Source organism: Mollisia scopiformis (assembly GCF_001500285.1).
Source record: "Mollisia scopiformis unplaced genomic scaffold LY89scaffold_19, whole genome shotgun sequence".
In the NCBI taxonomy this organism is placed as follows: Eukaryota; Fungi; Ascomycota; class Leotiomycetes; order Helotiales; family Mollisiaceae; genus Mollisia; species Mollisia scopiformis.
The window spans coordinates 839,333-863,591 of NW_017263599.1; the positions used below are offsets into that span (position 1 = coordinate 839,333).

The window sequence follows — 24,259 nt, forward strand, 5'->3', positions numbered from 1 at the left end:
GTGATATGCGAGGAACTCAAAAATGTGAACTGTTTGTTAGTACGGTAAAAATTTGAAATCAACATAAACTTTATCTCCTCGAGCTTGGCCCGAGAGCCTCATGCAAGCCATGTGAGAATCAACAGGGATGCCCAGATGGTCAAGAGTGTCACGTGACAGCATCGCGTTCCTTCTTGCAAAACGCCAAACCAGCTGCCTATTGAATGCTTAAGGCCGAGTATGGATTATTAGTAATGTAATTGACACCATTTTGCTGTAAGTTCAGTAGTAATGGCAACAAGTTGTGGTGTCATCGATGAAAGTATTGTGGAAATCCTCGTCGGAGCGTCTTCGGCTCGGTGGCGCCGGCTTGCTCCTCATTGCTGGACAACCAATTCTGGGCGAACACGCCTTGGCGATTGTCCCGAACGCAAGATCCCCTAACTCCGTACCAGCACTATAGATGGTTATGTTCACATTAGGGAACAAAAGAATTATATAAGAACGGGTCTCGATGTCTTCCATGGTGTAAAAATATCAGACATTGAGAAGAAAACACGAAGACGACTAAAAAGACAGAAACTCATTCTTGTTTACCCAGATCGAAAACGCAAAACATCAAGATGACAGCCCAAGAAACATTCCGTCCGACCTTTCCTCATGCCACAGACAACCCATACCCACGCCTCACTTATGGACTTCCATTCTATGAAGCTTGCGCCAAACATCTCAAAGAGACATTCCACTCTCAAAGGCCCTATATCATAGCATCAAATACACTGTCCAAGAAGACCAACTTCTTGAGTCAACTCCAACAGGCACTTGGCGATGGGTTGGCTGGAACATGGATTGGCATCAAGGCGCATACTCCACTTGATGACCTCCTTCCCATCTTGGAAGATATGCGAACCAAGAACGCAGACAGTCTCATTACTCTTGGCGGAGGAAGCTTGTCCGACGGAGGGAAGGCAATCATATATGTGAGTCAATCTCTCTCTTCCTGCTTAACATCCTACTAACAGGATCAATAGGCACTAGCCAATAATGTCTTCACAGAAGATGATTTTGTCAAGCTCGGCAATCGAAAGGACCTAGCCTCCAGTGGTCCGGATATGAACGCCCCCTCAATTCCGTTGATATGTATTCCAATTTCGCTGTCTGGAGGAGAATACTCGAAATACGCAGGAGTCACGGATCCGAAGAGCCACCTGAAGATCATGTATGGACACGAAAGAATGTTTCCTTCCCTCGTCATCCTAGACCCAGAATTGACAATATCATCACCCGAGCGTCTATGGCTTTCATCCGGAGTTCGCTCAATAGACCATTGTGTCGAAGGATATCTCTCCACCAACGCCAAACCCTCTTCTTCGACAGCCCTTCTTGAAGCATTAAGTTTGCTGGTGAAGGGATTGCTGGAGACGAAGAAGAATCCTGAAGACTTGGAGGCCAGGTTAAATTGTCAGCTCGGCAGCAATTTGAGCATGACGGCTTTGTATGAGGGTGTCTGGAAAGGAGCAAGTCACGGTATTGGTCACCAGCTTGGACCGCAAGGTGTGGGACATGGTGAGACAAGCTGCATACTGCTTCCTGCTGTGTGCAAATATAACAAGAGAGTGAATACAGGGCAACAGGAAGAGTTGAAGAAAGTACTTGCCACAGAGGAAGTTGTGAGGCGTGTTTCAAGTGAAGCTGGACTGGACATGGAAAAAGCGGATTTAGGAGATGTGTTGAGAGCTATCTTCAATGCTTTGGGCATGCCAAAGAGTTTGAAGGAGGTTGGAATCGGGAGAGAGAAGTTGGATGAGGTGGCGGAGAATAGTTTGCAGGATCATTTCTGTCGCACGAATCCGATTCCGATAGATAGCAAAGAGAAGGCTTTGGAGATATTGGAGATGGTTGTTACGTAAATCTATCCTATGGAGTTTCAATATATTTGTCTTCTTAGTTTCAACGCATAGAACATTTTCACGGAACTACAAGCGACATCTGTGTCTAACTTTGACTTGGAGGTACTGAGGAAATTTCTCTGAGAGCGCATTAACGATTAATAAATTTATACGCTACTACAGAAAATAGAGGTGTCAATATTTTTGCCCGAGCAGTTTGGCACTCATCTTCTAGCAGAGGACTTCTCTATACATGTTGTAATACGCTCCTCTAGGTCACTGAATCCTAGGCGACCCAGTTCAGTACCCAATTAAAGTGTGCAGTTCAGCTCAACTTACATAAACCTACCCAGCCATCCACGACACTGGACACTACGCCACAAATCCCGGGGTAAAGATAAAGCTTACAATTTCAGCTGGGCAAAGTTCTTCCATCTTCTTCTCCTGCCAAGTTCATCTAAGATTAGGTACTTTTGATCTTTCTGCTCTATTCGCTCTCTGCATTGCGCGCAATCTCAACTTTAGAACTAGCTTCGTGAATGAATCATCAAGATACTCAAATCGCAGCTCAGCCTCGTGTGGGAGCCGACGGTAATATGACCCAAGACCTCAGCGAAAGAAGACATGTGGTAACAGAGCGTAAGTAGAGGAAGTCCGGACTTCATCAACATGAATGGAGAGAATAATGAAGCCACTGACTCCAAATACAGGGGATGGTTCTTTATCTTTGGCAACCCGGCCTCGCGTGGATGGGATTGCGAGTGAGATAAGTGCTAACCAGAAAGCTCATCTTCCAGTCGCAGGGAAGCAAATATCAGTATCTTCAAAAAACCTAGAACGTGGAACTGACTATTGAGTAGACCATTCTCAAACCTTTACCTCTGAAAGCAAAATCAGCACTGTCTCACCTATGTCTACCTCTCCAGCTAAAGAACTTGTTACTTTACCTCTTTTGAAGCTCCAGCAGCTGGCCGAACTCTTTGCACAAGCGCTTCGGGAGACCAAAGAGCGTAAGCCTGATGTTGAATACGGTATTGATGTCTCTCACAATACTGCGACAAGTGGTACTCGGACCCAGATCGCCTCAAGCACCGCCAGACCGGAGAGAGATGGTAGCGATCCTGCAGGCCACGTTACATCAAGCCACCCAGACATGTCTGAGTCTAGAGATTCTCGCAGGAACATCATCACAGAGATCTGGAAGAATGTGAAGAAAAGGGAGTTTGAAGCAACTTCTACCGAGAAGAAAGAACAACCAAGCCTCAATTTACCGCAAGCCAAGTGCCGGACAATAGAGACAGTGGAACTCCTCTTTCAACCATATCCTGCCTCTATCGATCCAGAGCCCCAGAAATGGAATAAAGAACGTGCAATGGTGGTAGCCCACAGGCTACGAGGTCTGGCCAGAGACCTTGATTCTGAAGATATCAACAGATCGGCAGGGGTTTTAGCCTGCATCGTGGCTTCTATCGCTTCGAAAGATCTGGAGAAGCCGAGGCTTGGCACAGTCCTGGACATCTGTTACCAAAGTGGGATCCTTGATAGACCAAGTTCTCCCAATCGGACGCAATACATCGAACATGCCTCGCATGTGATACGGGGTTTGGTGGCCAGCAACGAATTCTTGGATTTCCAAACTATCGAGGATTCATGGCGTGCCGATTGGCTGGATATTTTTGCAGAGAGGTCTCTCAAGGAGATCCTTGGCATCGAACTGTCTGCTCTAGTTCAGATATTACATGCAGTAGATCCGGAGCCGACGTTATTAGAGACTGCCACAGGCACAGACTTTCGAGCTGATGACTTGAACTTCAAAACGCTGCAGAAAATAGGAGGTCTAAGGGTCATGTGGTCTCAAAAACTTGAAGACCATCTACGTCTGGACCATCAGAACAAGATCATCTATATCTCATGGTTTCCCGTGCCAAATTTAAGGACGTGGAGGGAGCCATCTGACTTCTCCGGATATCAGTCATTGTTAGTAACCACACTCTGAGCCATACCCTAGGGTTCTTAGAGGATACTGACTTTTGATTCTAGTCTGTTGGACAATCTTCCGAGAACCTTCTTGGACTCACGCTGGACGAATGTTAGACTATCCCAGCAACAGCTCATTGGTTTAGAGTTTGAGCTTGAATCGTCCTGGGCCATTCTTTTTGCCACCGGAGGCATAACACAAGCAAAGAGACAAGCTGTCTATGAATCTTTATGGACACCTTCTTGGCATTCCATCCCGGAATTGGAGCGATTTTTCCTCGAGAACCCATGGGCACTCCAGGAGCAGAAAGATCGACAAGTTCAACAAGGCCACACTTACAACAATGACTTCCGGTTTAATCAATACGCCGATACTCTCCAACATATCCAAGATAAGGAATACATTGCCTATGATATTTTTCCAATGCTAGAGACACGCCTTAGGCAACTGAGATACTACATGGATCATCGGAAGCCACAAAGCTTTCGTGAACTCTGGAATGACAACCATGATCCGCTCAACTATTATACTTTCTGGTGTGTCATCATCTTTGGGGCACTCACCATTTTCCTTGCGCTTCTTTCGTTGTCTGTTAGTATCGCTCAGACATGGGCTGCTTTTCGCGTTTTAAAGCAGTCTAATTGAGCTTTGATAAGGAATTGAAGTGCCTAGATGTACCTGGATCTGGAACTACCATGGAAGTGGAATTGGTTTCATGGCTTCTATTATTCTCAATTGGCAATATCGGTACGAGAAGATAAGCACTATGCTTTGATGTTTTTAATCTCAGTTGAAGACTTACGTCCATGTTGCTTAATAAAGTTACTCGCTATAGCCGCTTTGCACGAGAGCTACTCCCTTCACCTCATCTGCTATCCAACAATGTCTTTACAGCAGCGCTCCCAACGGTTGGTTAGGTTTAGCGTAACTGCCAAGAAATAACCGTCTACACCAGTTATAGTTACAAGTTTTTAAGAACCGTCTGCCTATTGGTAAGTAATAGTTCCGGCCTCCCTGAAACTGTCAAGAACCATTTACCCGTCTACTATTGGGGGAGCCTAAAGATAGTGGAGATTAAGGGAAATTAAAGTGCCTTAAAGCCTAAAAACCTTAAAATTCTGAAGCCTGAGGCTGAAGTTGAAACTTAAAGCTAAGAATATACTATTAATAGGTTTTGTTTGTCTTGGCAGTTCAAACCGTCTAGAACCGTCTAGAACCTGGTTTAGTTTAGTTTCACAGTTTTCTAGAACCGTACTAGTACAGTTAGTTACGGTTTAGGGTCAAAACCAAACCAAACCACCCATTGGGAGCGCTGCTTTACAGAGCACTACTTTTAATTGCTGACTTTAGCATATGAGAGGACATCAAAGCCAACCTCGCTATAGACTGCTCTCAGTCCTCACTAACATGCATATTCGTTTGCTATCCAGAGAAAGACAACTTGATAGGCAGTTTCTTTCTCGAGGTAGGTCACCTGACGCTAAGTGTGGGTAAACTACCCCACATTCAAGCGAGATCCGCCCCCTGAATCGCTTCCCCAGTCTCACCGAACATCTGGCCGAATCTTTCACTTCTGGTTAGTAGGAACACTACACCGCCTTACAAAGGACCAGTTCGAGGATTTAATTACATCATTTCTGAGCTTTGCGTTGAAGGATTTCCCCGTTGCTTAATAGAGCCGAGAAATGGCTAGGACTGTTCCTGACTACAGGTATGATCCAGATGTGATGATAAATATTCTATGCTGACGCCGGGGTAAATTTCGGATTGAAGTTCTGCTGTCATATGAGGAAAGCGTTGACGTTCTTTCATTGCAATGTCCACCATGGATCTATCAGTTGGCCAGCTTGAAATTCGTTCAATGGCAGTCAGCTCGTGTGTACGTCTTCAAACACTATGCCGAACTCTAGTACCTTCTGATTGATCTGGCAGTGCACCCAACTCGCCTCCCTCCTCCCATCCAAAGTCTCCTTCCCAGGAACCTCCAGCTACGAAACAACACAGTCCTCATACTGGTCAATCCAAGAAGCTAGTCTAACACCATCATGTATCGTCATCCCATCAACACCCCAAGACGTCTCCCAAGCCGTTGGAATCCTATCTTCGATGCCAGATTGCCACTTTGCGATCAAAGGACATAGCCATATGCCAGCTGCTGGATTTGCGAACATCGATGCTGGCGTCACGATTGATATGACGGGATTAAATGCCGTTGCTGTTAATGATGACCAAACGGTGGTCAGCGTCGGATCTGGGGGGTCTTGGCTAGACGTTTATGCTTATTTGGATCCGCTGGGTTTATCGGTTGCTGGAGGTCGGAACGGGCTTGTTGGTGTTGGAGGTTTGACTCTTGGAGGTGGGATATCGTATTTTGGGCCTCGAGTAGGTTGGGCTTGTGACAATGTTGTCAATTTTGAAGTTTGTGCAGATTTCCTACTTCACTCCTATGCTCGTTCCCTGACAGACCCAGATTGTTCTTGCGTCGGGTCAACTGACGAATGCCAACGCCTCCTCTCACCCAGATCTCTTCCGTTCTCTCAAAGGTGGAATGAACAACTTCGGCGTCGTGACTCGTTTCGATCTAAGACCTTTCTCTCAAGGAGAAATTCTCGCTGGAAATATCGCCAACCCAATCTCAGAACGGGATGCGGTATTTAAAGCATTCTCGGACATCGCTGGAGCGAAGGAGTATGATCCGTATGCATCGTTGGTTACAGGTCTGAGTTACAATTCTTCTGTCAAAGGGAGCTGGAGTATTGCGACGACAGCTGCGTACACGAAGCCGGAATTGAATCCTCCTGTTTATGATGAGTTGATTGCGATTCCAAGCACTGGGAATACGCTGCATCTTACGAATTTAAGTACGCTTTCTAATGAGACGAATACGCCCCCTTTGTAAGTTTTGAGCAGGCCCTTCTTGTTTAGGAAGGATTGATATGCTGACAGCTTCCAAGGAATTGGCAATTCTTGACAGGCACGTATGGAGTGTCGGCAACTTTGATGAGCAAGATATTCGACAACCTAAACAGCACGCTCTACGACTTCGAGACTCCAGGCTCATGGGCATTCTGGAGTATCGCATTCGAACCATTACCGACAGTATTTACTCAATACGGTGATAAAAATGGTGGAAATTCACTTGGGACTTCACCAAAAGATGGCAATGCATTCAGTAAGAACAAATCCTACTCCCATAATCTAATTGGTTATTGACAGGAGAATAGTCATGCTTATCTCCGCACTCTGGCCAAACTCAACATTCGATGCAAGTGTAGAGGAAACGGCCGAGAAGTTGACGGCAGACATCGCGTGTATTGCTGAGGAAATGGGTCTGCTACATGAGTTTCAATACATCAATTATGCGGACCCTAGTCAGGATCCGATCGATGGTTACGGGCCGAAGAACGTTGAATTCTTGAGAAAAGTGAGCAGGAGATATGACCCGAAGGGAGTCTGGCAGAAGCAAGTTCCTGGTGGATTTAAATTAGGAATATGATGCAGAAGTGTTGCGCGCGTGGTATAATCTCCTGCTACTTAGCTCATTATATTCTTTCCACTGCTCAGCAGTTTGTGTGCGGTACAGCGCTTTTAGAGCTGGATGAATATGTATCTGCAGAGTTTTGCACCTCGCAGGCAATCTTCCCATGGCATGGATATGCAATGAACGTGTGAATCTCAAGTGAGACACTGAGAATCTTCCTTTGAAGGAGACTCGGTGTATCCTTGCGAAGTAGCAATAAAATATTCACAGCGAACAAAAAAAAAGTATATTGTGAGAAGATGCTCATGAAATTGCGTTCTTATTCCTTCCTTTTATGCTGTCTTAGTCTCTAGCTCAAGCCGAGGTAAAGCCGGCCGAAGAAGCTCCGTCCCTCCAACGCGTCGACGCGTTTGATCTTTGATTCACATGAGAAACTACTCAGCAGCTGGACTCTACACACTTTAACACATTATGCACGACCTCCAAGTACATCCGAAGTCTGCGAACCCATCGAAGAACACCTTGAACCCGCTTCCACAGCTTCTGCAAACTCCATCAGGACTTGCTCTTCTCGAATTGCAAGGCACAATCAATCTGCCAAGCCAGGATGAAGAAGATACCCGTTTCGTCTCGAAGAATGGAGAAGCTATATCAAAGGAGACTCCCATAGGACGCCTTGTCTTTCCAGACTACGATCCACAGAATGCCAGCGGTACAGCTTGGATGAAGCGTGTATACATGTATGTGGGGAAGCATCAAAGACTCACTGGTGAAGTGAAGAAGCTGTCGAAAGCTTTAGCTGTGATTCGGAAGAGGAAGAATGAGTCTGCAGACCCAATGGAAGTTGATGGAGATGATGAGGAAAGAATCGACGAGTTGGAAGTGGTGGAAATTGTGAAGTACAAGATTCTGTTCTCGACAAGACCGGAACCTGTTGGGACTCTAGTGACTGGAGTTGCACCACCATGATCTACGTATTCGATACCAAAGTATTTGTCTATCTGTCAGAGTTCGAGATATAGGGAAGAGAGTTGTGGCTGGTGGGGGACCTTGGCCCGCCCTAACGATTTACCCCGCCATGGCTCAACGTCAGCTTTGTCAACATCAACACCGAATCTTCATCTGCAACCAACAGTATCTTTTGAAATTGACCATAAAGATGCCCTCCGCTACCTCGCCTCCCGAGACTTATTTCCTGCGAAAGCCTACAACCCACGTCCCAAACTCACCTCTCCCAGTTCTCGTATATCGTTCCGCGTTACCCCTCAATCCCACTCCTGAGACAACATGCGAGCTCATCGAACCGAACAACTGGCTGAAGGGAGGAGTATTCAAACACTACCCAGCACATCATTTCCATAGTGTGACTCATGAGTGCTATGCTATATTTAAAGGACATAGTCGATTGCTTCTTGGTCGAGGACCTCTTGATCCAGCGAGCGAGGACGATCTGCTGGTGGACATAAAGGAAGGAGATGCTATTGTGCTACCAGCTGGAGTAGCACATTGCAGCTTGGAGAGTAGCGACGACTATGAATATGTGGGACTATATCCAAAGGTACATAACTCTGTTATGCTACTTCCAATTGCCATACCTGATCGTATCACAGGGAAGTGCTCATTGGGACAATAACTTTTGCAAGGCAGACGAGGAGGAGACGAAATCAAAAGCTCAAAATGCGATGGATGTACCTGTTCCAACTACAGACCCGATCTTCGGTGCCGGAGGACCTCTGGTCGAAATTTGGATAAATGCTATGGGAAGAGCTTGGAAGCCGTACACGGCTCCACGACTTGCACCACTTCAAGATTAAGACATTTGGCTTCAGTGTCCAGAAGAGATGATCGGTTTGCAATATGACTCTCCCCTAAGATCCTAGTCTCCAGAACCAGTTTGTCAAACCAACTTCCCGACTTTCGCTCAATACTTTGTCACTTGTTTCTCCGTACACAGTACGGACATTCGGTGAGCGATCAGACCCATATGGATCTTCGTTGATAACGAACAATGACATGGTCATTTTTTTGATAAAATTTTTTCCTTTGATTCAATCCCTTTCGATTCTCCTCGGTTATTGAGCACGCGTACTCGATCACAATCACAACCTCCAGCTTTTGCCTCGCAATAACAATCACGCATCCACCGCCTGCTTCTTTCTGATAACTTCGAAGCTTCCCAAACCTTTGATCGGCGATCCATTTCTCAGCAAACATGCTACGCCCTCGCTTTGCGACGAAATCCAACCAGTCCGCCTCCAGACCACGGATCATGTCATTCGAGATCGAGCAGCGAGCAATCCAAGAAGAGATCGCCCCCACCACCGAGCATTCCCTCCAGCTTGCCAGAATGGGACCGAATCCTCTCTCCTCGCTCATTCCTCTGATCCCCACGTCCTGTATTGCTGCCTGGTCCTTGGTCGCTGGCTTACTTTCCGAAGATTGGAGAGCTACCCATTGTATGTGATTGTGTTCTTGCTTCCAGGGTCTAGATTCAAGGCTAACAGAAGCAGATGTATTGATCCTTGAATCTCTGTTCGCGACTTGGATGCTGTATGGGGTTTTCATGAAGGGAGCTAAGACAGACACTGAAAGGGAGAAGAAGGATACTATTATGGACTTGCCTCTTTGAGCGAAGTGAATGTGAGGGTATCCAGAACGGAAGGTGCAACGAAGACTATGGTAGCTTTGGGAAGAATGAAAGTCGATGTCCCCAATGTCGTCCGAAATTATGTTGTTGGTGAGATGAATCAATGTGATGGCCCGGAATCTCTTTGATATCTTTGAAGCGTTATGGAGCTGCTGTGAATATCCTTCTGGCTAGTGTACGTCGCAGTCAAGTGACTTGGAGCTGCAAAGAAATTGCTCGTAGTATATTTCATCATCTTGCAGATGGGTATCCCTTTCCTTCACTAGCTTGTTCTTTAGCAACAGAATCTAATGTCGGTCACCCGGTGGTAACATATGGAACGGTGAAGAGCGCATCGTTTGTCGAACACGATGGATGCAAGGTGCACTTTGCAAGGATACTTGCAGCTCTCACCAAAGACCGACTTTACCCTCCCCAGATTTTGTTCATTTCAAAAGACAGAATGCTGCTTTTGGGGTCCAGATTCTCCAATTTCCTTTCTTTGTGGGCATCATAAAGTAGCGTCTTGCTACAATACCATCACCAACCTGCACCAAACATTAAGGTCGTAGTAATGTACAACATACTGGCAAATACTGAATCCCTTGGGGAAGGTCTAGCTCAACTCTTCTCCAACGAAGCAACTCCTCCCACGGACCAAGTTCCTGTTCCTGGTACAGATACCAATTCAAGTGAATAGAGGTACCGAACACTCTCGACGGATAATTTGAATCGTGCTCAGCTAATAGAGAGAATGAAAATAAATGGTAACTTGACTATAGCACAAGTAGTCAGCGATACTTGAACGCAATGGCAGTTCCTATTCGCCAGCATTCATACCATCAACAGCACAATTTCCAAATATAGTTGCAAGGGCGCTACCGGCCGCTTCCGCGCCCGGCTATACGAGAATGCTGTGTAGCCCACTGTTCCAGCCACGCGTGACGAACTACTCAGCTTCGCAATATTATTTAACTTAATATCCCACCCACCTCAGGTATGCTACCCGGTACGTAAGAACTACTCATCCTCGAATGGCTAACAGCAGTAACCTCGAATTGCCTGCCATTACTGGCACAAGTCGACGACCCGTTTCAATAACAGGCAAAAGACCAAGTGCGTTCATCCTCGTCCCAACATTTACCAAGGCTGCTAACTCAAGTCTTTCCCAGTAAAGGTCGAGTCTGCCGAGGAGTATGCGCGCAATGTCGAAGGCCATGCAAATCCACCATCTGCACAATCTCTCTATAGTGGTTCAAATTATGCCAATTTTGCGGCATATTTACGTCGACCATACCAGCCAATTGCCGTCGTGAATAGTCAAAGAGCAACCAGAAATGCCACACCCTTCGCAACAATTCATGATCTCAGTCTACCTGAAGAAGACGAGAGGAGAATTAGTCGATTCTGCACTGTCGAAGCTTTCGAGAAAATGATAGAGGAAAAGAAGAAGCAGACCAGGCCGAGCCTGTTAGTCTTTCTCCAAGGACACCCATCTCCAGAATGGCTCAACACAATAGGCTACCTCTGCAACGTCGATCCCGAATCTCTCCTACGACATCTCAATTTTCAGAATCCCCCCAAGCGAAAGATATTTTACATCACCGGCTTTACCGTGCACCTCGAGTAACATTGTTCAGTTATGTATTACAAGCATCATCTGTCGTGAACAGACGCAGAGTAGCCAGATGCACATCGATCAGCTGCGGAAAAGCGCCGATCTGGAAATGAAGGAGTACTACAAAGAGCTCAAGAAAGAGATCAATGTGAAACCTGGGGACTTCATCGTTCGGTCATTTGTGGTTCATGACAACTATCACTGCACCTTGGAGCAAGACATCTCCATTTGTGTCAATGATTTCGATAAGGGCTGGCTTGGTGATTCTCTCCTTTCTCAGTACTTCCTAAGCAGCCCTGATTATTGCAAGGTGTTGCATGGCTTGACCATGGGAACGACTTGAGCCAAGGGCCTATAGGCCCGTGGTCCTCTTTGAAACATCGTTCTCGGTCGTGGAAAACTCTCGTCATCCCAACAATTTCCATCGACCAGCAATTTCCCTCAAGACACCTTACATATCACCGCGGCAACTTCAGCATGAGCAAGATACACTAGTGGAGGTTGGCTAACCTAAATTCCCCTAGCTTGCATGCACTATTTATGCACATTATGGTAGATTTCTGGATGAAAAATCGGCAAAGATTGATGCATTCTATACTCTCAGTGAACTTTTCGCGTTTGCAGCAACATCAGAAGCTCAATTTTTGAACATGCTCGAGGAGAAGATCGTCTTTGAGACTACCGCTTACTAGACGCAGAAAATAACACCACGTCGTTTCAGACAAATCACAACAATCCAACCCTTTCCAACCTGTGGTCCAGCAAGAAATTACTTGATGAGCATTTGAGGCGATTGAAAGAAATCAGAGCCACGATTGATCACTCTGGAGGTCCCAGATGGCCAAGAGTCACCGAAGAAGAACCCGATGTCTTCGCCAAGGTCAAAGCAACTCGAGACATGCTACTAAGAGATTACGATTATCTGCTCGAGCGTACAAAGACGCTCTCAGGATCTTGCATCCGAGGTATGGACATTGCTGGAAACAATGCCCTTGTCGCAGAATCTAGATCGGCGATTCAAGAGGCCGAGTGGGTAGCAAAGCTAACTTTACTTGCTTTCTTTTTCATCCCAGCCTCATTCACCACATCACTGTTCGGCATGAATTCCGTTCAGTTTGGTCCAGGGTCGCTGAGTCTCTGGATTTGGCCAGTTGTATTGGTGCCAACTTACATTATTTCACTGTTTGTACTATATTTTGATTTTGGTCGCTTTCGAATGTCGAGGGGCCTTAGCCGGAGAAAGAAACTTTCTTTGGAACGCTAGAGAGGATAACAGTGCATAGAGAACGGAGATGGAAGGCGTATACTCGCAACATTAGGCTGTTTTATTTTTATCTTTGGTAGTCAATGTATCTGATAGCCGAATAGATAGCAAAGACTTTGCATGTCTTGAGCAAATGAGACAAGACTTTTCATGATCCATAGAATGTTGCTGTAACATTATTATAAAGGAAACATGATTTTGCCAGATTGGACTACTAAAGATCTTCCGACGTCTTTCATAAAGGTTTCAGTGAATTCGATCAAAGTCATGTCAGTGTCTATTATGATACTAGTTGCAGTAGTATCAAGGATCGCAACAATCTTCGTACCTGGCTGACTCATAATTGATGCCGTAACAGGAAGATATTCCGTCTGGTTACTGATTCGGGATTCGTATGGGAGTTGTCCGACTACTCAAGTCAGCAACCTGTTCCATCGAACTTGGGGATTAATATGCACCTGGAACCACGATCTCAGGGGCACCGAGAATTGGCGAGATCCACCATTGATGCCAAGCAGGCTGGATGTAGTACGCACTACACGGAAGTCAGCAACACATAGAGTCGTAGGGCAAGATAGCTTGCGGCGGGGGGTCATCGCGGTAGTTTGGTTGATGTCTTCACTTTGCATAACAACCAACGTATTTGCTGTGCCAACCTGCATCACAGTGTCCAAAAACCATTCGGCATAGGTTTTCATTCGTCGCATGCCTTCCTCGTGTTGTTCGGCAGTGTATTGTTTCCCAATTTTCCTGATAAACCGTTCAGCTATGGAACAGCAATGGTAAGATACGCATACCATCTCCATGTCACGAATGGGCTCGAGAATGGCGCTCGGCCGAATTTTTTCCGATAATCATCCCTGAAATTTGCTGTGCTGTGGTAGTTCTCGTACAAGAATGTATTGGCACCAACCTAAGCTATGTTTAGAACGAGCATTTCAAATGGAATTAGCATACCTCTCTCAAGTAGTCTTGAAGACTTTCTCCAGCAGCTGCTTGAGGAGGCTGATCGTCCCATAGGCCACTGATGCTGACCCGTTGAGCTTCGACTTTCAGATGCTTTTCCAAATCCTCTACCAACTTCAGAACCAATCTCTTCTGCGGAGTGTCGGCTGTGGGGAAAAGATCGATCGGAACCACGATAGCCATTGGTAGCTCCTACTTACGATTACTTGTAAGGTCTAATTACGCGAGGATTCTCTCCACTGACCTTTTGTTTGGTTCGAGGTTTCGTTTCTGTGTACCATTTGTCTGCAAAATTAGAAAGTTTTGTGAGGTCTCTTCCATGTATAGACTTTCTTACAGGTGCCAAGAAAGCACCTTGCGTGTCATCGTATAAACGCAGCACTTGCCACAGCTGGTCTCCGACGACGATATACGGACCTGGCAGAAGGCCCGATTGCCAGCCAACGCTTTCAATCCTCTTGATTTTCCATGTCCTCGATTGAGGGTTGGTTAATCGTTCGAAAGGTTGAATACTTGAGAGCTGCTCTGTGCCGGGTCCTGCGAGTAAGATCGTTTGCAGGAAGTCTTCACGAAGAACATCATCCAACTCGAGTGATTCGGTGATGTGGGCCTCTAGCCAGTCTGTATCAATTGAGCGTCCTTGAGGAAGGGAGATGACCGTCACGGAAGAGTGCTCCGTCAGGAAATGTAGCTTGAGCTCCTAGGAAGATCAGAAAATTGACGTGAGTAATGGAAAGCGTGGAATATGTACTGAAACATCGGGCCAAGCCACATATCTATCGTCCCCGAACTCAAAGAACAGACTCGGGTCGACAACTTTCGGCACTACGATGGCCCCGCCTCTTTGACTGTCATGGTCTTTGATCATATCCATGGTGGTCTGACGAGTGTATCGAAGATGCTGCCTCGTTGTGTGAGACGAGGATATGGCTCGGGAGGGGCCGCTGTCTGGGATTTGTCCTGGAAATACAGAGGCAGTAGAATTGCTTCTGTCAAGCTGTGCTCTTTGTCGCTTTGTTGCGAGCGACGAAAGCTTCAGTGAAGAGGCTCTACAGAATCTGTGAAGGGTTACGACGCGAAGCTGGAATGCATTGTATTCCATTCGCTCGGGCTGAGTTATCGCCACAATATGGTGATGGGCCTGTTGGTACTAGAGACTTGCAACTTCTTGGTCCAGAATAAGCGAGACCGACAACGCCAAAGATCTCTCATGGCTATACGTTCGTCGTTGTAACCAAGATTCTACAATTCTCTCCTCACAACACCAATTCATCATTTGCAGGTAATCAACCAACAGCAAACTCACGCCTACCTCCTACCAAGGAACCTCCTCCATAACATCAACATCACACTTCCAATACGTCCCCCCAAGAACATACTTCCCCTCCTCCCCATCAACCAGCAACCTAACCGCCACCTCTGCCCCTTGTTCAGGACTCTTGGCCCCTTCTCTGAAGCCATTCTATCCCATCATTAGCATTGTCCTCTAATCACTAGCACACTATTCCAAAACGCGCAAACTCACAAAAGCAGTCCTCAAAATCCCCGGCTGCACAGCCCAAAACCTCACATGCCCCTGCACACCTTCTACCTTCACCCTCCCCTCCCCATCCCACCCCTCACCCCTCCAATCGACCTTAACCCTATCGTTCTCCGCAGCCTGCATATGCACCGTCACCCCATTCAACGCCACCTTGCTACTCCCATACTCCAAACTCCTCAGCCCGCGCACAAACGCCGCTTTGAGGTTAAACTCCATGCTCGCCAGCCCGCTTGTGATGTTTATCACCTTGGGGTCTTTGGCTGCGTGGAGCAGGGGGAGCAGGGCTTTCGAGATGATGTACACGGAGATTAGGTTCGTGTTGAGGAGGTAGGTGTATGCTTCTCGCAGGGAGGGGAGGGAAGTGGGGGAGCTGGGCGGGTGCGCGAGCGGGGATATGCCGGCGTTGTTTATTAGTACTATATATACACTCATATCAGCTTTTCATCAACGAAAAGAAGAAGGGAAAGGAGAGCATACCGTCGAGTTTTCCGTAAGTAGAGGTAATGAGATCGAGCACGGCTTGGATATCGCCGTCATCTGTGACGTCGAGTTTAACGGGAACTACTTCACTCTTGACGCCGAGATCTTTCAGTTCCTGCGCGGCTTCGTGGCCTTTTGCGAGGGAGCGGGAGCCGAGGATGTAGATTGACTCTGGTTCTCTGAGGGCGGCGACGTGGATGATTTCGAAGCCGAGGCCTGGGGCGAGAGGTTAGGGTGGTGGATATGTAGGAGGAGAGTATCATAGGGAGAACTCCGATACTCAAGCTGTAGGTAGAAAGAAAGAAGGAGGGGAATGTTGCGAGAGAAGTATATGTACCTTGATTAGCACCAGTGACCAACACAACTTTCTTCTCTGTCTTTGCCGACATCTTGAAAAATCTATCAATTAAAAGGCCAATGAATAATCTTTCAGCAAATGAACTACAGACCTTCAAACGAAGGGAAAAGACATTCTCTTTATACTCCTCTCGAGCTCCCGACTCGCCACACGTGACACCTGCACTTCCCTCGGATAGCCTCTGATCTACCGGAGATAGGGCCATGGTCTGGCTTCAAACCTAATATGGACTTGGTTGCGGGATTTTCAAAATAAAAAAACGGTTCAAAATCGGGTCAAAGGTGCAGGTCTAATGGCATAGTTGGTGCGTTTAAGACGGGTGTGCCTGACTAAAGACGGCTCGTACATAACGGACCAATCAGAAAGGATCAGAAAGAGGGGTCGTATATAATGATTGTGGGGTGGCTGGCTGGCTGGCTGCATTTTCTCAGTTACTGCGCAAGAAACATGCATGGTATCGAGATAGGGAGATTTTGATATTGATTATGAGAGAGTGTATGGTCTGCACTTGCAGGATCGTCACCAGGAACTGCGTGTGTACCAATAATTATGTGACGTGATTTCATACTCATTTTTGGCATTACACTACTATCCAATCTCATCCTCACACTAAACAGCAATCGAACCATTACACTTCCCATAAACGAGACTGGCACCCACACCTGCCAACCCATCGAAATATGTCAACAGTGTTTCAACTGGTACCATGTCCATCAAGCCCAGACTTGGATTCGAGCTTCGAAGAACCTTTCCTCCCCATAGAACACGGATATAATAGCCGCTTGTACTTGCGGTAGCAGTTGAGGTGGGTGCAGATGTCGCTGTTGGAGTCACCACACAGGAGCAAGCGGACAAAACTCTTGATACGTCGCCATCGCAGTTAGAGGCAAAGGTGGGGAGAGTTGCGCCTGCTGTTGCGGTGAAGGTAGGGCAGAAAGCCGATGCAGACGCAGAAGATGCGATGAACTGTCTGAGACAGTTATCGTGGTTGCATGCTGTTGGTGTAGCGCTAGGTGCAGAAGTGGTAGATGTTCCCTTCTTGTAGAGTTCGAAGACGACCTCTGATCCCATACCTGGCCAGATCATGACATCGACTTGAAGTACGGAAAGAAGTCGAGACATGGATCCATCGTGAGCGACGTTATGTCTGTAAATCACGCTGCTGTTACCGGCAATGGAGGCCCGCAGGTGAGTAGTGAGCTCTCCAATCCAGATGCCATAGCTAGTGTAGCTCGCCGCCAGACTCCTGTAGTCATCACGGTAAATGAAAGAATACTCATAATTTCCAAATCTGTAAACTTCGTCTGCGATATCCTGAGTGACGCATGTAGTGGAGTTGACTCCATTGACAAGCTTGCAGGGCAATGGCTTGGCATGGCATTGCCTTGCGGAAAGATTGTCATAATAATGATCGAAACTGGCGTGAAAGCCGGAATCCGTTGGAGACACTCCAGAGATGTTATCCAGAGTAGCATAAAGTGAAGACGCAGCTGTAAGATGGGCAGTCCAATTACTACCAGATTCAATGGCACTGAACAAGTTCGAGGAAGTTGTGCAGGTGTAAGTAGGCTCCAAAGAGTCGACACCACTCGCCTAGAAGAGTTAGCTTGTTGACTTAACACAACGGGTTTTCTTACCTCAATCAATAATGGCACATCAGCTACAGTGTCAAACATTCCATTGATGACCATACCAGCAACCTCACTAGTGATAACATTTTGAGTAACTCTGAATGTAACCTTGTCCCCCATGTCACTTGGCAAGAACCCCAAAAGATCATGGTAGACACCATAAAGATCTTGTCCATGCTGCCACGAATCATCCAAACCACCAGCAGTTATCTGGGGGAATTGGCAAGTTCCCAAGAAACCAGATGGAATGAAAGGATTCTGCGGCGAGATGTAGCCCTGCCAGTATGAAGCTGCAGACACATTCCCGGTCTTGGGTTGTCCATAATAGAACAATCCCTCGTCATCACAATTCCAACCATATGATTCGACTGGGAAAGAGTTCGAGGCATAGACCGTCCGCTTATGGTGTCTGTGGATCTGCCAACCTGTCAGGCATAATCAATTGACCAGGGACAGATACAAACTCACCACCTCGACATACTGAAGCGTGTATTCCTCCGCGGGCTTCACATACTCCGTCTTTCTCACATGCGGCATATTACACCAATTATAAATCCCATACTCGTCCGCCGGCGTATTCGAATTATTATAAATAAACCCATACACGCCCTCTCCATTCACCACCTGCGTCAAATTATTGATCGCCGTCGCATTCGGCGGGTACCATCCCAGATCAACATCGACGGCCTGGCCATGACGAGCAAGAGAAGCGGCCACAGCAGCAAAGAAGCTCGATCGAGGATTAGTGCGCATAATGAAATACTCTTGGGATATAAGACGGTATAGCAAAATGATACCAAGGACAGGAATCAGTAGATTAGAGATCCAACGAGCGCCGCAGAGGGCCGAGGAGGATCGAGGGGTGCCCATCCATTATTTATTATCGACGAGCCTCATGCACGTGGGATGATCGTCCAGGTCCACGTTCCTGGAAGCTGCGTCCTTAGAGTATTATTTCCAGCAGAGTGGGATGCAGCGATGGACGGATGCAGGTCGGATGCAACGTCAAGAGCGGGGTCTGCACTTTATTGCGGGCGATACGAGTGATAATCCATGATCAATGAAAGAGCTGCAGCTAGACCGGTGGTGAGATAGGGAAGCTCATGGTCGAGGAAGTCGAGGAACTGGAAGCGGAGGTTGAAATTAGCTTGGTGTTCAGCCTTGCACGTTGCTGAAACATGGCTGGCGAATGGCTGGATCCCCGCTCAAGCGAAATGCAAGGCACCGCGCCACCAAACACCAAGATCCATCCATATCCATCATCAATCCAACCTCCACACTTTCTTTCATTATACATATTATTATTTCTACATGCGACTGACCATAACAATGAGAAGCTGTATTTTTTCATTCCCGCTCTCAACGGGAGCATCAAAAGCATCAAGTGTTGCGTGGCCCATGCCACAATTTCATGGCCAGTATTGGGCGAGTAATGAAGCTTGATTAACAGTTATGGCCGTAGGAGCAATTCCTACAAAGCGTCGTCTACCCCTTATATTTGATCCGACCGAATTAATTCTAGATAAGAAAAAGTGACTAGCTCCAAAGAACTGATAAGAAAAACTGTCTAGCGCGCGATATGCAACAAAAGATTTTTATATAAGAGATAAGAAAAACTGTCTAGCGCGCGATGTGCAATAAAAGATTTTTCTTTAGACCTACCTACCCTTCCCGCCACTCACACCTTGTGATCCAAGGTCGATATATGCCACGAACATCGAAATCTTCACCAAGATCAATCTCCTTAATCTCATTGTCCGGTCCCTCATCCAGCACCATTCCAACCACACTTCTACGTCTCTTCTCACTTTCCATGTAGCTGTAGTGACTAGCTACAACGAGATGCTGTAGCACTTCAGGGCGGTGATGAGAAATCGTGGTTAGCCGTTCATCGGCCTTGTCCTTTGCATCTTCGAAAGTCATGAGTTACTTACTGCGAATTCGACTCTCGTACAAAATTAGGTGCTTTAGATTCTTGAAGCTCTTAAAAGCTTCACAGAATTGAATGCCGTCATGCTGGAAGAGTTAATGGAGCGCATACATGTTGCAATCAGAAGACACACCTCGTCCTCAACCTTAGCTTCCAAAATTACCAAATAGCAAAGATTGGTGCAAGCAGTCGCCAATGTTAATACTTCCTACGTTGTGATATTTCTGACTTTGAGTTGTCGCAACTGCGTTCCAAGATTCGCTATTTCGTAGAAGATACTACCAAGTGGATTCTCGATGTTAATCTCGGATCTTACACGAGACCAATCCCAGCTCTAAATTCAATTAATATGAGAATGATTGCCTTTGGATAAAGCTCTGTTTCTTACTGCTACTAGATCCCGCTCTCCAATCTCAGCAGCCAAGGAAAAGTCTGTACAATGAACATCAATCTCACGAAGACATCTATATTGTTGCGCAACCAATCCCGACCGGTTCGATTCCGTGCGAGGCTAGCTATACCTTCCATCATTGTTTGGTATCTAAGGTTGGTCTGTATCTGCCATGTTGATCCAAACATGCCAAAATTTATGATGCCGTTTGTCTCCCTCCTATGGAGATGGTTGGATAATTATTTAGCTGTCAGATAAAATTTGCAGTGGTCATGGAAAACGTATATTCAACAAGAAGTATATTGAGAAGTCTAAATATCTCACTAGAAGAGGGATAACGAGAATTGATTGAGTAGGTGAGCAGAGGCGAAAGTATTGAATCCCAGAACTAAACCCTAAGCATCGGTTTAAAGTGGATAAAATCATTTCAATTGACATTGCCAGCCTACTTCTGACGAAATTATGCACTACTCCCTGTTACCCTTTCGTGCCTCCTTATACTTTTCCATTCTATTACAACACTACCAACCATCGATGTCGCGGCTACCACCGCCGCAACTAGGTACGATTTGGAGAGGGCATTGTTATATGCAAGTCTAACGCCTCCCAAGTATTGCGGTTCGATTGAGTCTTGTAAATTCGCAGCCCCAAAGCTTAATACAGTAGCGGGATCCAGGGACGGCGTATATTGCTCCAAATTAGAGACAAGTCTGCCTTTGAAGACATTCTGGCTCACAGAAGCGAAGATTGCAGCACTCAAGTTTTGCGCCAAAATCATCATCGATACGCCAGCTGCCGCGTCTCTGATCTCCAGTATATTTTGCGCCACCATGATTGGTTGATGAGCCCCTAGGCCTAGACCTATGCCACACAGTACTTGATAAAGAATCCAGGCTACATGGCTCGATTGTGGTGAAAGCGTGGAAAGCATGCCAGTTCCAACCGCGGTGAGAATGGAGGAGCCGACCATGAAAGGTGTATAGTACCCGATTGCTGAAACCATCACACCAGCTAAGCCTTGGTCAGTATTGGAAGAGGCAAATTCGGTTGGAAACCTACACAGGATTGAAGATACAACAAGGCTTATGACCAAGGGAAAGTTCATAATCCCTGATTGGAGAGCGGAAACTCCCTTCACAGTCTGGAACCAAAAGGGGAGATAATAATTGACAATTTGAAGAGAGGATCCCAAAGTGAAGGAAAACCATAATGCACCTAAGCTCGAGCGTTGCTTCATGAGTCTAGGGGGGAGACTCGCGTCTTCCTTCCTCCAAAATTGTTTTGCAGCGAAAAGGACAAACAGAATTCCAAAAACGCAAGTCAAACCAATAATTCGAGGGTCGCTCCATGCCATTGTCGTTCCGCCCCAGTTCAGAGCTAGTATAAGACAGCTTAGGCTAGCAGTTATGAACACAGAGCCCTCAATATCTAATCTGGCCATTCGCCATCTCCATCCCATATTGGCGATGGAATCTCGCGCGCCCTTTGACGTGTTGAATAGAAAGATAATAATGGTAAGAACAACCAATCCACTCGGAATCTTGATATAAAAGATCCATCTCCAGGAGACCTTGTAAGTTAATGACCCCCCAAGTATGGGTCCAACGATGGATGCCAACCCATACATAGCTCCAAATAGTCCACTATACACAGGCCGCTTTTTAAATGGCGTTGAAACCGCAACCATCCTCAAAACTCCGGGAGATAGGCATACAGCTGCGGCTCCCGAAACAGCACGCCCAATCATCAATGCGGAGCTAGAAGACGAAGTACCGCAAACAGCGCTTCCGGCTATATAAGCAACTAGATTCAGAATGTAGATCAATTTGACAGAAGCGATAGAGTAAAGTTTCCAAGAGATTCCATGAACTGCCGTTGCGCCAAGGAAGTAGGCACTAGCATACCATCCTACACCATCAATTGATTTAAAGTGGGTTGTAATAATGGGAATAGCTGTAGGAACCATGCTGTGGTCCTGCCGAAATTTTATTGATTAGTTTCTTAAGAACGAAACCAAATTGGAGCGAGGGAAAGCTCACAAAGGCGGTCAACAACACCGAGATACACCAAGCTAGCGTAAGAATATGAAGCTTTAGGCCGTGAGGGTATGTTATTTCGTCGTCATTGCCGTGAGGCCTGGTATGTTCTGATAGAGAAGTGGCTTTCTCATTCTCCTGGTGGTTTTCATGGAAGTCAAGACTTTGTGGAAAAGTGATAGCGTCAACGGCCTGGTCTGACTTAAACCCCCCTTCTGATTCTTCGCGAAATACTGTCACGGGAGCAGCAGGAGTAGTCGTAGAATCAGAAGGTTTTAATATCTCCGCAGGTGCTCGGTCCGCTCCGTTGCCATCATTTGATAGAAGTATTGTTTGTTGAACCTCATCCTTCCCCGGCGAAAAGGGCATTCCCGAGTGTACTTGAGCACTATCATCGCTCGAAATGGTCGTTCGTATATCACGCATCACGGGTTCGATGCAAAGCATGTATCCCCATGGCTTTCCGATAGCCCGTGAGAGAATATAGCCACAGAGTAGGCCGTCTCGAATAACCCAAGACCCAGAATCTCCGTCACCTCGGATGTTCAGTCAGCAATTGCACCTGAAAAAAGGAATGGTCAGTTACTTAAACTGGCATCCAGAAAAATAGTCTTCACTTCGAAATAAGAGTTTTCAAGCATCCAGTATGCAGAGCCCGGACTAAGGTACCCTTCACATACCCCGCTGATTGCTGATAGCACATGGACAGTGCCATAGCCAAGCTCTGCGTTGGTCAGAAAGCCTCGAATAAGGGTCAGATCGGAATTCCCTGGGTATCGGACAAGATTCATGCTATGGAGTGAAGGTTGAACACGGACGAGAGCCCAGTCCTGATCATAAGGCTCTAGTGGTTCATTGGGCTCAGAACAACTGGAGGATGGTGGAAAACTTTCCGTATATTTGTACCATTGGAGATTTCCAACAGGCTGGAAATCTGTGAATGAGGAGGTTAGCATTGCTCGCCATCCATGCTAACCCACACCAACAATACCCCCATTTAATTCATTGTGGAAAACACGTACCTCCACAAATTTCAGCATCTTGGCAGGCGCTTCCCTTCCCTAAGAATGCATGGGATGTTGTTAAGGCGTACAATGATCCATCAATCTCAAGCAATCCACCCAATGTGCATTGGGCACCGATTACGGAACCCGAGGCTCTGCATAAGACTCCACACAGAGAGGGCGCAGTTCGGAGAATTGCTTCCACAATTTGACCAGATAAATGACCAAGGTTTGAGGGTATGCTGGTACAAGAGGAGCAAAGTTTTGTCTCTTGAACCAAGACAGCATAGCGATAGTTCGAAGAAGGAACAACTTCTAGACCTTTCCCTGCTCTACGCTTAAGAGCGTTCGAGATGGTGTCTTGCTGCTCTAGATTCAGGCATATGAACAGGATAGTGGGTTTGAGTTCCCTTCGGTCAAGCTTAGTACTAGCCAAGACGCAGTCGAGGACAACTGCTGGGTTCCTCAAGTGTAGGGACTTGAGGAAACTCCGAAGTCCTTGATGCAGCTTTGGATTAGATTCAAGCTCAAGCGCTTTGGGCATCGGTGTGTCGATGGCTCTAAAACAATTCGGGCCGATGGATTGTAAAGGGAGAAGTTTGGTCGCACCAAGATCCGGAATATTAGATTCTATCGAGGATACTTGTATGTTTGGAAGTGGTGGAGGTTGCATTTGTTCCGACTGACGACGGTTCACAATGTCTAGCACAGGGGCGGGGGCGAATGTCTCTTCAGCTTCGCCCAGGTCTTGTCCACTGTTGGTATTTTTTTTGACGCAAGTCTATCTCGGCATTCAGATCCAATCTTTGGTCTGAAGGTGCTGCTGGTGTTGATGGAATGGGCTGAGGGTCGGTGTGCCGAGCCCCAGCCGGCACAGATGAGACAACTGCAACTTCGGATTCCGTTGACCCAGGCGGATCAGAAGAAGAATAGGTCGTAACACTTTCATCTTTTGTGGAGAACGCTTCGATGTTTGTGGATTCTGCATTGATAGAACTGAGTCGTGGAGACGTTGAATTAGACCAGCTATCAGTTTGATGACGATTAAAAAGTCTGTTTATGCGGCGCGCTTTCTGCTGATTGCG

General features: G+C 46.6%; 11 protein-coding genes across 11 annotated transcripts; 7 read left to right on the plus strand and 4 right to left on the minus strand.

The window, feature by feature from the left end:
* Positions 1-555: 555 nt before the first annotated feature.
* LY89DRAFT_785158 (Dehydroquinate synthase-like protein) lies at positions 556-1,889 on the plus strand (the record flags this gene model as incomplete). Its single annotated transcript, XM_018222861.1, has 2 exons — positions 556-959; positions 1,011-1,889. Exons 1-2 carry the CDS (start codon positions 603-605, stop codon positions 1,887-1,889), a joined length of 1,236 nt encoding a protein of 411 aa, XP_018067819.1. The 5' UTR covers positions 556-602.
* An 889-nt stretch (positions 1,890-2,778) lies between these two features.
* LY89DRAFT_737445 (uncharacterized protein) lies at positions 2,779-4,491 on the plus strand (the record flags this gene model as incomplete). Its single annotated transcript, XM_018220253.1, has 2 exons — positions 2,779-3,845; positions 3,909-4,491. 2 exons carry the CDS (start codon positions 2,779-2,781, stop codon positions 4,489-4,491), a joined length of 1,650 nt encoding a protein of 549 aa, XP_018067820.1.
* Positions 4,492-5,671: 1,180 nt separating this feature from the next.
* LY89DRAFT_754217 (FAD-binding domain-containing protein) lies at positions 5,672-7,612 on the plus strand (the record flags this gene model as incomplete). The annotated part of the gene is made up of 5 exons (XM_018221313.1): positions 5,672-5,725; positions 5,779-6,264; positions 6,311-6,741; positions 6,801-7,018; positions 7,071-7,612. 5 exons carry the CDS (start codon positions 5,672-5,674, stop codon positions 7,340-7,342), a joined length of 1,461 nt encoding a protein of 486 aa, XP_018067821.1. The 3' UTR covers positions 7,343-7,612.
* A 240-nt stretch (positions 7,613-7,852) lies between these two features.
* Positions 7,853-8,263, plus strand: LY89DRAFT_558325 (uncharacterized protein; the record flags this gene model as incomplete). The annotated part of the gene is made up of 1 exon (XM_018208414.1): positions 7,853-8,263. A coding segment is annotated over one exon (411 nt), but the record flags the coding sequence as incomplete, so codon positions are not given.
* A 223-nt stretch (positions 8,264-8,486) lies between these two features.
* On the plus strand, positions 8,487-9,141 carry LY89DRAFT_737448 (uncharacterized protein; the record flags this gene model as incomplete). Its single annotated transcript, XM_018220254.1, has 2 exons — positions 8,487-8,885; positions 8,938-9,141. The coding sequence occupies 2 exons, from the start codon at positions 8,487-8,489 to the stop codon at positions 9,139-9,141; spliced, it is 603 nt and encodes a 200-aa protein (XP_018067823.1).
* A 455-nt stretch (positions 9,142-9,596) lies between these two features.
* Positions 9,597-9,956, plus strand: LY89DRAFT_737449 (uncharacterized protein; the record flags this gene model as incomplete). The annotated part of the gene is made up of 2 exons (XM_018220255.1): positions 9,597-9,783; positions 9,838-9,956. The coding sequence occupies 2 exons, from the start codon at positions 9,597-9,599 to the stop codon at positions 9,954-9,956; spliced, it is 306 nt and encodes a 101-aa protein (XP_018067824.1).
* A 1,031-nt stretch (positions 9,957-10,987) lies between these two features.
* Positions 10,988-11,583, plus strand: LY89DRAFT_672680 (uncharacterized protein; the record flags this gene model as incomplete). Its single annotated transcript, XM_018213299.1, has 2 exons — positions 10,988-11,069; positions 11,126-11,583. The coding sequence occupies 2 exons, from the start codon at positions 10,988-10,990 to the stop codon at positions 11,581-11,583; spliced, it is 540 nt and encodes a 179-aa protein (XP_018067825.1).
* A 1,431-nt stretch (positions 11,584-13,014) lies between these two features.
* LY89DRAFT_737451 (uncharacterized protein) lies at positions 13,015-14,675 on the minus strand (the record flags this gene model as incomplete). The annotated part of the gene is made up of 7 exons (XM_018220256.1): positions 13,015-13,244; positions 13,294-13,370; positions 13,475-13,585; positions 13,633-13,748; positions 13,793-13,993; positions 14,046-14,501; positions 14,553-14,675. 7 exons carry the CDS (start codon positions 14,673-14,675, stop codon positions 13,015-13,017), a joined length of 1,314 nt encoding a protein of 437 aa, XP_018067826.1.
* Positions 14,676-15,116: 441 nt separating this feature from the next.
* Positions 15,117-16,213, minus strand: LY89DRAFT_591083 (NAD(P)-binding protein; the record flags this gene model as incomplete). The annotated part of the gene is made up of 5 exons (XM_018209634.1): positions 15,117-15,263; positions 15,327-15,392; positions 15,438-15,760; positions 15,822-16,040; positions 16,162-16,213. 5 exons carry the CDS (start codon positions 16,211-16,213, stop codon positions 15,117-15,119), a joined length of 807 nt encoding a protein of 268 aa, XP_018067827.1.
* A 578-nt stretch (positions 16,214-16,791) lies between these two features.
* LY89DRAFT_737453 (phosphoglycerate mutase-like protein) lies at positions 16,792-18,566 on the minus strand (the record flags this gene model as incomplete). The annotated part of the gene is made up of 3 exons (XM_018220257.1): positions 16,792-17,775; positions 17,820-18,230; positions 18,282-18,566. 3 exons carry the CDS (start codon positions 18,564-18,566, stop codon positions 16,792-16,794), a joined length of 1,680 nt encoding a protein of 559 aa, XP_018067828.1.
* Positions 18,567-20,627: 2,061 nt separating this feature from the next.
* On the minus strand, positions 20,628-22,242 carry LY89DRAFT_622358 (major facilitator superfamily transporter; the record flags this gene model as incomplete). The annotated part of the gene is made up of 3 exons (XM_018210971.1): positions 22,174-22,242; positions 21,194-22,109; positions 20,628-21,145 (listed from the first exon to the last, which is right to left on the minus strand). Coding segments are annotated over exons 2-3 (1,425 nt in total), but the record flags the coding sequence as incomplete, so codon positions are not given.
* Between the last annotated feature and the right edge of the window lie 2,017 nt (positions 22,243-24,259).